Source organism: Camelus ferus, chromosome 18 (assembly GCF_009834535.1).
Source record: "Camelus ferus isolate YT-003-E chromosome 18, BCGSAC_Cfer_1.0, whole genome shotgun sequence".
Classification (NCBI taxonomy): Eukaryota; Metazoa; Chordata; class Mammalia; order Artiodactyla; family Camelidae; genus Camelus; species Camelus ferus.
The window spans coordinates 8,172,245-8,184,750 of record NC_045713.1 but is presented as its reverse complement, the minus strand read 5'-3'; the positions used below and the strand labels follow the sequence as shown (position 1 = coordinate 8,184,750).

The window sequence follows — 12,506 nt, the reverse complement described above, 5'->3', positions numbered from 1 at the left end:
GGAGGGAAAGAGGGTGGGAAGGGATAAATGGGGAGTTTGTGATTTGCAGATACTAACATATAGAAATAGGTAAATAAGTTTATACTGTATAGCACAGGCAACTATATTCAATATCTTGTAGTAACTTACAGTGAAAGAGGATGTAAAAATGAATATATATATGTTCCTACGTGACTGAAGCATTGTGCTGCACACCAGAAATTGACACAACACTATAAACTGTACTACAATAGAAAAAAAGAACCAAGTGGAAATTACAGAATTGAAAAGTACGATGACCAAATTAATGTGTCCACTGCTGGGCACAGTGTGTCCGTCACTGGATGGACATGGTGACAGGAAAGAATCACGGAACTCGAAGGTAGAGCAATAAGATTTATGTGATCTAAGCAAGAGAGGGACGGTAAGTGGATGAGCCTCGGATCTGCAGGACAGTGATTGTTTCCACCAGAGTCTTAGAACAGGGAGAACGTGGGCTGAAAAAGTGTTTGAAGATGGATGAAAACTTCCCGAATTTGGTGAAAGACGAACCCACACATAAAAGGAGCAGAGGAAGTCCTAAGTGGTATAAGCCCTCTAGAAATTCACACGAAGACACATCATAATTTAACTTCTGAAAACTAAAGACAGAGAAAAACAAATGTAAAACAGCCCTAGAGAGGAACATTGGTGTGAAAGGTGGCAGATTTCTCGTATGAAATCACAGTGTCCGGAAGGAAGTGGCACGTTTCTCAAGTGTTGAAGGAAAAAAACTGTTCACTGAATCTTCCATCCGGTGAAACGATCCTTCAGGGCTGAATGCGGACACCGACGTTCTTGGACAAAGGCAGGCCAAGAGAACTGTTGCTGGTAGACTTACTCTGGAGGATGGACCAAAGGAAGCTCCAAACATGAAGAACCTTGTCGCTGAAGGCTGGGCCTTCCGGAAGTCACGAACGGGGGTGGGGGGTGAAAATGGAAGTAAACGTGACCACCTTTCACCTCACGAGCTTCCTGGATCGTACCTGTTGGTTGAAGTGGAAGTTGTAACACTGATGTGCTCAGTGCACGTGGAGGAAGTATTTACAACAGTTGTGTTTGAAGAGCGAGGGGGGTGAAGGGTGGTTTCTACCCTGTGCCGGACGTGGTAGAACATTGAAGCCAGTAGGCTGATGATCACACGTGTGTGTGGGAGTGTCTAGAGCAGCTGCAAAGAAAAGTAAGCAGTGACGTACTCGAGGCATCATGAAGTGGGACTCTAAAAGATTTGCGCGTTTCCCACAATATGGCACAGGAGAGGGAACGAACAGAAGTAATAAAACAGCAGACTTAAGCCCCAATGTGTCTGCAGTTACTTTAAATGTAAATGGCCTACACACACCAGTTAGAAGACAGAGGTTGGCAGAGGGAATTAAAGAGCCACAACCCAACCGCCCGTCGTCCACCGTGTGCTGAAACTCCCTCCACACACAGCGATGTGGGAAGACTGGAAGTGGAAGGGTGGGACGAGGTGTGTCCTGTAAACGTTCATTTTTAGAGAGAATAACCAATACCAGCCTGCTGAGGCCGCAGAGCAGGTGAAACTTCTAGGGGAAAAGGTCCACTGCGTAACAAAGGGGCCCGTCCACCGGGAAGACACGCCACATTTGCAGACATTGGTGACCCAGACGACAGGCCTTCACAGCACACACAGTGAAAGCTCCCGGAAGGGGGAGACCAACCCCCAATCATAGGTGAGGGCCTCGACCCTCACTCTCGATACGGACCTTCCACAAGGACGTAGGACAGCGGCGGCGGACAGGGTGAGTGGACACTCGCGGAACACCCCACGCAGCAAGAGCAGAATGCACGTTGTTCACAGGCGCCTGGGAAGAAGCCAGGGCAGGACGGATCCTGGGCCACAAAACAGCAATCGTAAAACAAGTGCCGTCACACAGCGCGTGCTCTCAGACAAAAATGGAGTCGAACTAAAAATCAGTGACACAGAGCCAGCAGGAGGGTCTTCAGATGCGGACACTGATTTCTCAGGTCTACTTGGAAGAAGAAGGGAAGGGACTGTTGGTGCGTGCAAGAGCTCGGGTGCGTCTCGGGCCCACGCTGAGCAAGTGGAGACGTCGTGAAAGGACGTGGTGCTCGGTTCCTCTTGCGTGACGTTCGTGAGGCAGTGTAATTCCAGGGACGGAGGGCACACTCGTGGTCTCCAGGGGCTTGGGGTGGGGCTGGGGGTGACTTTCCAGGCACCTGTTGTAGTGACGGTTCTTGAGTGTCCTCACATTGGTGGTGGCTCCAGGAACACTGAGGGGCACCCGCCCTCCTGTCCTCTTTCCCCAGACGCTCTTCCAGACCGAACAGAAATAAACAGGCAATAGAGCAGAAGGACCAATACGTGAAAGTACGTGAAAGATGCCTGCAAAAGGAGAAGAGTGAGCAACACGAAACAGGACAGGAGGGCACAGGAGAGCAAGGCGTGCGCGGTGGAGGCAGAAGCGCTGGTTAGCAGACGTCCCGGGAAGGGGTGTTTGAGGGGGGAGTGGGGACAGATTTTCCAGAGCTCAGATCGAAGGGCCCACGCAGGGCCAGAGAGGCACTCACGTTGACTTGCCGTGAAACTGAATGCCAAAGACAGGAATTCGTGAGACTGTCAGAGAAAAAGAATAGGTTGCCTTCAAACAAACAAGAGTCAAATTGGTATCAGGTATTTTTCTTCGAGTCCGCAAATACCTTTATTATTGCTTTCAGTTGACTGTTTAGGATGAAAAAAAAGCTGATTTTTTTCCTTCCAACAACAAAACATACAGACAAATCTGAACACAGTAAAAAAGAATAATAAAAGTAGAACAGAAAGTAGCCAAACAGTGAAATGAACACACGACAGAGAATGCCATTAAAACCTAGAGTCTGTCATTTTTAAAGGTGAATAAAATCGATGACTCCCCCGTCAAGACTGCAGGGGAAAAACTCAGAGGTGCAGATTCCAGCATGAGTATGAAAGGGGGCATCAGGGAGGGTTCTAGGCGCTTTTTAAAAGGTGCTATAGTAATGCAAACCACTTCAGGCCAAAGAGTTTATGAAGTAGAGGACGTTCTAGGAAAAGATAATTTACTAAAACTTCCACAAGATGAAGTAGAAAGTCAGGAGGGTCTACTAGCTATTGAAGAAGAATTTATAATTTAAAAGCTTCCCACAATAAAGGCTGTTAGCACAAACGACGTTCCCAGCAGACACTTCAGGACGCTTGCTTGGCAAGGAGGTAACTGCCGTCTGAAACGGGGGGCGGGGGTGTCTCCTCGCTCTCGTGAAGCCGGCACCGCAGCCGTGATCCCAGAAGGTGGCCAGGACATCCCAGAAAGGAACGCTGCGGACCACCCTCTTGCACTGAACCCAGGTGCGAGGTCCTAAACAAAACCGCAGATTAAATCTGCAAATGAGGCATTTTATGAAGGATGCTACGTTGTGACCAGACTGAGTTTATTCCAGGAGTGCAGGTTAGTTTTTTAACATTAGAGGTTCATATAATTGACCACATTTTGAAAAAAGGGGAAGACTCGTGATCATCTTGGTAGATGCAGATAAAGCATCTGATGAAATTCGACACCTGTTTATGATGAAAAAGCTTAGGAAAAATTAGGAATAGGAGGGAAATTCTGTAAGGCACGTCTCCAAATATTCCACGGCAAAAAAGCACATTAAGTGTGGTCGTTTCTAGAGCAGCCCGCGTTTCTCCCCACCTTTTCCCACTGAAGTTGAACCTGAGCTGGCCTGGAATTCGGCCATTAGATAGGGTCGGAAATGGTGCTGAGCCGCGTCCACGCCTGGTGTCGAAGGTCTGGCGAGCACCTCACCTGTCTGGATGGTTATTGCAAAAAACAGAAACTAACACAGGTTTGGGAGCACGTGGAGGAATTAGGACCCTGGTGCATCGCTGGTAGGATGCAAAGTCCTGTGGCCGTCGTGGAAACGGTGTGGTGGGTCCTCACGAGGTCTGCGGAGGGTCAGCACGTGGCCCAGCGGTTCCGCGTCCGAATGTGCTGCTGGAGGAAGGGGAAACGGGGCCGACGGGGTCTGCACACCCAGGCTTAGGGCAGTGGCCTCAACACAGCTGAAGGTGGGAGCAGCCCGGGCTCCTCGAAGGGTGAGTGGATAGACTCCTGTGTATACGTGGGATATATTTACACTCACGTATGTGTACGTGTGAGTGTGACTCAGCCGTAAACAGGAATGCAGTGCTGACACCTGCTACAAGCAGATGAACCTCAGAAACTCTATACAGAGTGGAAGACGCCAGACTGCAAAGGCCACACGTCTGATTCCACTTCTGTGAGGCACGTGATGTGGCCTCACACACGGTGGCCTGGGGCTGGGAATTCGAGTTGCCAGAGGCTGTTCTGATGCAGGAGTGGTCGGAGCCCGATGGGCAGGTTTGGGGCCCGTGGCTGGGAGAGAAAGGGATGGAAAAAGCGGACCATCTCTCCTTTCCCAGCCCGCTCCCCCACCTCGCTTGGGGGGGGTGCTTTTTCTCTACATCATGTTGGGGCTTTAGTTATTTCATAGTCCTGGACACTTAAAATGACTGAGATGGCACCGGGTTTGTACCTTAACGTGACTGCAGAGCTTTGAAATCTCTCCGTTTGAGCCCAGATGTGGTGGAGCTGTCCAAACGTGTCCGTGGGGGCAGAGAAGGAGCTTCCTCCACTGAATAAATTGTGACGAGTCGGCAGAGGTAAGGAAAAAGCGGCTCCGAGTCTCTTCCAGGAGTCCTCGTTCGGTGTCCCGGTTACGCATGCCTTTTAAACCAGCACAATAAACTGATTTCAGCGATACACCTGGTTGGCTCGTTCACGTCTCACCCGGCCGGCACTGGGGGCACGCGGCGCCCCGATGGGCCCGTCGTGGCTCAGGCACATGCAGCTCCTCCTCACGGAGCTGGTGGCTGGCTTTCTCTTCAAACTGTTTTTTGACTTACTGTTTTCCGCCTGGTACAGAGGCCACCGTTACCACGTGCAAGATCCCTGTAAACGTGTGGCTTTGGTTCTTTGTTCCGATCGCTCCATGTTTGTTGCTTCCTTTGCCAGATTCACGATGTCTTGATGCTTTTATCCTTGTGACGTGTTTTCGGATTTGGCCTTGCTCAGTATTGCGTGCTTCCTCCCGTCCCAGTGCCCCAGCCGCTGAGACACAGCAGGCTGGCTGGGTGGATGTGAACAGTCCACGTCTCAGTCTGGAGGCTGGACGTCCAAGATCAAGGCAGGTGTCCTGCCTGAGGAGGACCCGCATCCTAGCTCGTGGACGGCACCTCCTTGCAGTGTCCTCATGTGGAGGAGGGGCTAGGGGCTCTCTGGGTCTCTCCTAAAAGGGCACTAATCTCATCCCGGGGGCCCCACCCTCATGATCTCATCGCCCCAGAGCCCCTCCTCCTGACACCTTCACACTGGGGGTTAGGATTTAAGGTGCAAATCTGGGGGACGCAAATACTCAGCCTGTTCCTGGAGCTATCTCCTGACATTGGGCACCAGCGCAGGCGTGAGGTGGGCCTGTCTCCCTCGAGCCCTGAGCAGCAGTTATCAGTCTCTGCAGACGACGTACTGCAAGCTCGGGGACTTCCACTCACCAGTTATCTGAGTGTGGGTCAGGAGTCCAGGCGTGTCCGCTGAGCGGTGCCCTCCAGGCCAGGGCTGGGGCCTCCTCTGGGAGCCTCCTCTGGGGTCCTCTGCCTGGGGGCTGCCCACCACTCCCACAAAACCCCACCGGGAAGCAACGCTTAAATCAGATTTATTGACTTGTGTGGCAAAATCTGTGTGAGCTCTCACATCCAGGCCTAAAAGCTGCAGAGTAGAGAACGCTGTTCCTGTGCCTCCTCTGTCTCTCGGGGACCGGAGTTTCCTCGTCCCTCCCCTCCCCTCCCCGTCCTCTTCCCAGCTCCCACTCTCCCTCCCCCTGGGTCTCTGTCTTCCCATCCCCAGGGGGAGGAATTAGCTGACTCCCCGAGGAGTGGGCATGGCTGGAGGAACAATGATTAGTGCACTGCAAGCTCTGCTCCCAGCCCCCTGTCCTCTAGATCCTCATCTGTACGCTGGGGCTGAGAGTTACGTTCACCTTGATGTGAGGTTTGGTGGCTCCTCCAGGTAGGGTTCCTGGCTCAGAGTCCTCCCAGAGTGAGTCCTCCCTGAGTATCCAGCACTTACCCTCTGGCCCCTCTGCAGGTGGCCCCAGCCCCGCGCTCACACGAGGGGTCGGCCTGCAAGGCCAGGAGGTGGATGGCCAGCAGATGTTGGTCTGTCTCCTTGCCCTGCAGAGTGGACAACAGAGACACTGCCTGTGCCTGCCTGGGGCTCCCCGCAAAGCAAACAGCCTCTGCAGGTCACTCAGGAGCACTTGGGACAGGGCTGCAGTGTGCAGGGAGCCCCGGGCGGGGTGGCACCTGCAGAGGCCCAACCTCATCGGCAGGTAAGGGAGCCCCAGGGAGGGTTCCCCACGGAAGTCACGTCCAGGCTGAGTCTTTGCAGGTGAACTGGTGTTGGCAGAGCCAGGAATTTGGGGCGGGTGATGGTTGGAAAATAATGTGGCTTTGAAGTTGTTTTTTTCAAGACTTGACCACTCGGGCTTCAGGGGGAGCGTGGCCCCAGGGCTGGAGGGGAGTAGTAGCGTGGGGATGGGCCCCTTCCCCCTCCCCCTCCCTGTGGTTGGTGGGGCACGCAGACCAGCACGACTTGCTGGGACTTTCGAATGATGTGATCACCTTCCTAGGAAGATGTGGCTGTTTGGACACCTTGTGAGGCCAGATTTGTCCCTGTCCAGTGGGGTGGTGACCTCAGCCTAGCTGTGCCCCACCCGTGGTCCACACGGTTTCTGACCCTGCCCCAGGAGGGACGTCCCTGCGACCACCACAGATCATTTTTGGGGGCTGTCTGGGGGGACGGGGGGTCACGTACTTCAGGGCTGGTCCACATGGGTACTTCTTAGTCACAGAAACCACGGTGTAGCCAACACGGACATTTCCTAGTTAACACAGCTGGGAGGCCCAGGGGGCAGAGCTGAGCAATAGCCAAAGGTCTCAGTTGCTTGTGGGATGAGGTTTTGATTCTGTTGAGACTGGACTTCAATCCCCCAGAGCGACTTTCAGTGACTGGGGCAGGTGCCAGTGTACCTGAGATGTGGGCGGGGCCGGGCACACGCTGAGGGAGCGGGATGGGGAAGCAGAAGGGGGCTCTGAGTGTGGCCATCTGCCTGCATCTGTGACTTCCCCTTCAGCTGCCAGGAGGGAGCTGGCCAGCATCAGCCCTGCTGGGGAGCTTGCCCGGCAAGGCTGCCCCCACTGTGGTGTGCCTGTGTGGATGGGGGAGCAGGGACAGGGGAGCCTGGACAGCGGAGCAGAGGTCTTCCCCTTCAAGGCCTGGGGTCCCTCCCCCTCTCCTGGGATTCAGACCACTCTAGGTAAGGGGTGGCGACCCCCAGCTGCCTGAGATGCAGTTTCCTCCTCCACCCTGGCAGGATGAAGGCAACAGCGAATGAGGGCTTCCCTTTGCTGCAGGCCCGGCCTTGTGGGTTAGGACGTCACCAAGGGCCTCTGCTGGCCTCAGTGACCTCCTGGATGCCCATGGGTGGTGGCAAGAATTTAGGATGACCCTGTGATTTCCCCCTGGGGCATCTGGGTGAAGCTGGTGCCCTTAAACCAAGAAAAGGAAATCAGCTAACCTCTGCCGAGGGTGGCCTGGGCCCACCTACCACCCCTGCAGGCCCTGAGCTGAAGACAGACCCTGGAGGACAGGCTGGTGCCCTGCACGTGTGTACATGGGACATCCCAGGTGTGAGGGGGGGCTGGCCATCACCCTGAGGCCCCACAGGCTGCAACCAACGGGGGTGGGGGGACAATCGCAGGGTCCCCAGTGGAGGGAGTTTGGGGGTGGCAGTGGTGTCCTGACCAAGCTACACAGGGATCTGTGTGTCTGTCCAATGCGAGGCCTGTCAGCCCCAAAGCCCAGGGTGGAGGATTGGTGGGTGGGGGTGGGGAGAGGGTGGGGGGCAGTCAGGAGCAGGGGAGGGGGAGGGGAACGGGTACACAGCGGGTGAGGGGAGGCTGGGGGGAGGGGGACAGGTGGGTCCTGGGGAGACCGGAGGGGAGCCCGGGTGTGGGGGCGGGGAGGGGGCGGGGTGCGCCGGTGGGCGGGGGCGGCGCGGGGCGGGCGGAGGGCGGCGCCGCTGCAGTGCGGGGACCCGCTTGCTCGCCGTCCCGCGTCTCTGCGTCCCCGCGCACCGCCTCCGGCCTCCGGCACCGCGCATCCAGGTACGCGGGGCTGGGCTGGGGTGGGGTCTGCGCCGGCCCCCTCCGCATGCCTGTCCGGGGCTGGGTCTCCACCGGGAGGCCTCGGGGAATGTGGGCCCTTGGGGAGCCCCTGGCCGCTCGGCTGGATCCTTGCCCGAGGCGCCGCCGTGGTGCGGGGCGCAGAGGCCAGGGACGGGGAGGCCAGGGCTGGGGTCCCCGCGGCCGCGTGCGCCGCCGGGCGGGCCGGGTTCCGCGCCGGTTCCGGGCTGTGATTGTGACCTGGCCGGAGCGCGGGCGGGGAACGCGGGCCTGCCTTTGTCCCTGGGCTTGTCCTCCTGGGGGCCCCTCAGCCGCGCTCCGTTTGTTTTCCTGTCTCCCTTTTCCTGCGGAGCCTGCAAGGGCACCCCAACCCCATCTCCCATGCCATTCGGCTGGGGTGGGAGGTACAGACCCCCCCCCCCCGCCACTGTTTTCCTGAAAGAGGGTATGGATGCAAGTGAGGCCGCACAACCACCTGCTGGACCCTCAGGAGCCCCCCACCCCTCACTGCTGCTTCTCAACAGCGTGCAAAACCTGCCTGGTCCACCCCCGTCCCCGGGGGGTCTGTTAGCCGTTAGGCATCGCGGTGGTCGAGTTAACAGGTCATCTCGCTGACAAGAGCAGGGTAAAACGCCCGGGCCATGTGAGCACATCGCGTCAGTCCCTGGATCAGCCCGCACGGGTAAACCTTAGGTTGCGTGTAGGGCAGGTGTTCACTGAACCGCGAGCCTGATCCCTGTTCTCCCCAGGTGCAGTCCCGCTGACCATGGCCTCGCCATCGCCTTACCCGCTGGAGGAGGACGAGGCTCTGCGGGGCTGCGAGCTCTACGTCCAGAAGCACAGCGTCCAGCAGGTGCTCAGGGACTGCATCGTGCACCTCTGCGTCTCCAAGCCCGACCGCCCCATGAGGTTCCTCCGGGAACACTTTGAGAAGCTGGAGAAGGTCAGTGCAGGGAACCCGCCAACCCTTTCCGCCACGCTTTCTGCCACCGTCCTCACAGGGCCTGGAGTGCCTGCGGGAGTGTCCTTCCAAAGCGGTTTGCCGGAGCTGGGGGCTCTGTCCTCCCAGCCACAGAACCCCTTCTCCTCCCAGGTGGTCCAGGGCCTTCAGGGGGCTGGCGGAAGGCGGTGCAGATGTTTGTGAAAGGCTGACTGTGATTAGAACCTGTGGGGCTCACAGATGGTTTTCAGCTCGGGACGGAGGTGGCACTGGGTCTCGTAGATGTCCTTGGCACTGGGGTAAAACAGCTCTGGCAGAGTGTGATGTGGGATGTCTGGAGTCAGCCTGCACATCGTCTGCGTCTCTGGGACTCAGCAGAGGCTGGCCTGCCCCTCAAACGTGTGTGTGCACGGGTTGGGGTGGGACACATGCCTGATCTGCCCCTCTCTACTGAGGAGAGGGTCCCCGAGCTCACTCCTCCCAAATGACACCTGTCACCCCCTTCCTGGCTCATCGTGGGAAGCAAGCGGATGGTCCATGAAGCGGCAGGTTAGGACAGGAGCCCCTGTCAACCTGCCCTGCTGCCCCCTCCCTCCCTTGGGCTCTCGGCCCAGAACACTCTCTGGGGTCACCTGAGGTTCCTCCTCCTGGCCCTCGTATCACAGCATAACAGTCCCTGTCCGTCTGCCATGGGGACTGAATGGGAGCCCCGGGGGCCGGGTCTGTGTTTAAGCACCTCTCAGCCCATGCCCAGCCTCCCAGCAGTGTCTTACTTTTGACGGGGCCTCTTGTGGACACATAGCCCAACCCAAAGGAATGGATTTATTTCTCCCCTTTAAAACAATCCATGAAAAACATTTTATAGCAATACATGCCTTTCAAAGAAAATCTGAGAAGTTCAGGAGTGGAAAGAAGAGGTAAAAGTCGTCTGTGGTCCCTCCCCTGTGTGGACGTGGGGTCCATGGCCCCCCCCGCTGTGTGGACGTGGGATCTGAGGCCCCTCCCCTGTGTGGACGTGGGCTCTGCGGCCCCCCCGCTGTATGGACGTGGGATCCGCGGCCCCTCCCCTGTGTGGACGTGGGATCTGCGGCCCCCCTGCTGTATGGACGTGGGATCTGCGGCCCCCCCGCTGTATGGACGTGGGATCTGAGGCCCCCCCGCTGTATGGACGTGGGATCTGAGGCCCCTCCCCTGTGTGGACGTGGGCTCTGCGGCCCCCCTGCTGTATGGACATGGGATCTGCGGCCCCCCCGCTGTATGGACGTGGGATCTGAGGCCCCCCCGCTGTATGGACGTGGGATCTGAGGCCCCTCCCCTGTGTGGACGTGGGATCTGCGGCCCCCCTGCTGTATGAACGTGGGATCTGCGACCCCTTCCCTGTGTGGACTTGGGATCTGTGGTCCCTCCACTGTGTGGATTTCGAGCATAGGTGTAGCCATGTCACAGACATGCGCACTTACTGTTCTTCACTCACTTGTGTTAAGAAGATACAGCCATGTTTTCTCCACATTTCCCTGACGATTAGATGATTGAGTTATTTCCAGCTTTTTTTTAATGTTAAAAATAATGCCACACGAACGTATCTGTACTGAGATTTTTTCCACTTGTAGTACTGTTTGTTTAGTGCAGCTTTTCGGAGATGGACTGACGGGGGCTCCCCAGAGTGAAGCATCAATTCCCAGCCCCTTCAGCAGGGACTGGGGCTACTAGTGACCCACCTGAGCCCACTTTGGCTGTTTTAATTTTAAAAGCTGTTTTTGAATAGGTGGACCTGGCCATGTGGCCTTAATCTGTGTTTCTCTGGTTACTTTTGAGGTCCCCGTGAGGAGAGGAGCTCCAGTCCCCATTCCTGCACCGAGGCCGGGGGGAGGGGGATGGGATCGTTCCCTCACGTTTGAAGAGGGGGTGTCGTGCATCCTTACTTAACCTGGTTTGTTCACCAGTGACCCCAGCCTGGTGACCTGTCTCTCAGGGGGTGACCTATTGGCAGGACTGAGACAGGGAGCTCCTTAGGAGGCCAGAGGCGGGGTCCAGGCCAGACCTGAGCTGAGGCCACAGGGTGAGACTAGAGCAGAGGGTCTCATCTAGGGGTGTCTTGCCCCCAGGGGACGTTTGCAGTGGCTGCAGACACTTTGGGTTGTTACGCTTGGCAGGGACGGGGTGCTGCTGTCACCAGGGAGTGGAGATGGGGAGAGAGGAGCTGGGGGCTGCTGGCTTTGGTGGGGCTGTTCCAGGTCTTGCTGGTGGATTGGAGGTGGGGGGACGAGAGAAGTGTGGGGCATGACTCCTGGGGTTTGGTCTAAAGGGGGTGCCACCTGCCAAGAAGGGGACAGTAGGAAGAGAACGGTTGGATTGGGAAAGGTCAAAGTGATGCTTTGGACGTGTTTGAGCTGTCAGAGAGGCTGTGGGATTGGAGCCTGGGGGAGAGGCAGGGACAAGGGTGGAGGTGTAGGGAGATGAACTGGTCATACTTGCCTGGAGAAGCCTTGGTGACCTGCCTCTGACAGGTGAGGGCTGAGGTCTGGAAGAGGTGGGGTGACTCGTCCGCAGATGACCAGGGAGCCTAGGTTCCAGACTTGGTTCTAAACCGAGCATTTTCCTTTACTTAACTGTAAGGGGGTTGCGTGAATCCTTATTTTCTCGGTGACGGTCGCTGCGCTGCCACCAGAGTGTGCTTGGGCGGCTGTGACAAAGCACCCACGTTGGGGGCTTAACTGTCAAAGTCGCCTCTCGCGCAGCCTGGGGGCTGAGGTGTGAGACCCAGGTGCTGCCGGGCGGGCTCCCCCCAGAGGGCGTGCAGGGGTGTTCCCAGGCCTGGCCCCTCGATGCTGGGGCTCCGTCCATCGGGGTCACTGGCTGATGGACACGTCTCCCCACCTCTGCCTCCTTCACGTGGCTGCTCCCTCTTTTTATATAAAAGGGACATTGTGGGCTTTGGGTCCACCCTGATGTCCTCGCTTTAACTAATGACCTCTGTGAGACCCCATCCCCAAATACGGTCACATTCTGAGGTCTGAGAGTAGGACCACAGAGATCTATATGGGGACACAGCTCAGCCCCAGCAGCTGCCGTGGGCATGGGCGGTGGGGCGGTGGGAGGAAAGAGCCAGTCACACAGAGCGCGCGGGAGCAGGTCTGCTTTGTCCGACGGGCGCCGGCCGTGTCCAGCCCGAGCAGAGGGTGTGAGGGCTGGGCGCCCCTGCCCCCGATGCCAACCCAGCGGCGTCCAGGCGCGTCTGAGACCGGTTGAGTTCGTTTCTTTTTCCTGTCTTGATACCTACTGGCTTTG

General features: G+C 57.0%; 1 protein-coding gene across 13 annotated transcripts in view; it reads left to right on the top strand.

Annotated features, from left to right (window-relative positions):
* Nucleotides 1-12,506, top strand: part of PRKAR1B (protein kinase cAMP-dependent type I regulatory subunit beta) — a 103,119-nt gene that overhangs the window by 2,642 nt on the left and 87,971 nt on the right. For 4 of the 13 annotated variants that reach the window (XR_004312603.1, XR_004312602.1, XM_032459841.1 and 1 more), the window contains exons 3-4: nucleotides 2,311-7,781; nucleotides 9,028-9,221. The exons of 1 other annotated variant lie outside the window; for it this stretch is intronic. Coding sequence is in view for 10 of the 12 variants with exons in the window: in XM_032459841.1 (XP_032315732.1) it covers nucleotides 9,045-9,221 (177 nt within the window). In the remaining 2 variants the exon portion in view is untranslated. 8 more of the 13 variants (XM_032459832.1, XM_032459830.1, XM_032459835.1 and 5 more) reach the window with 8 other exon arrangements.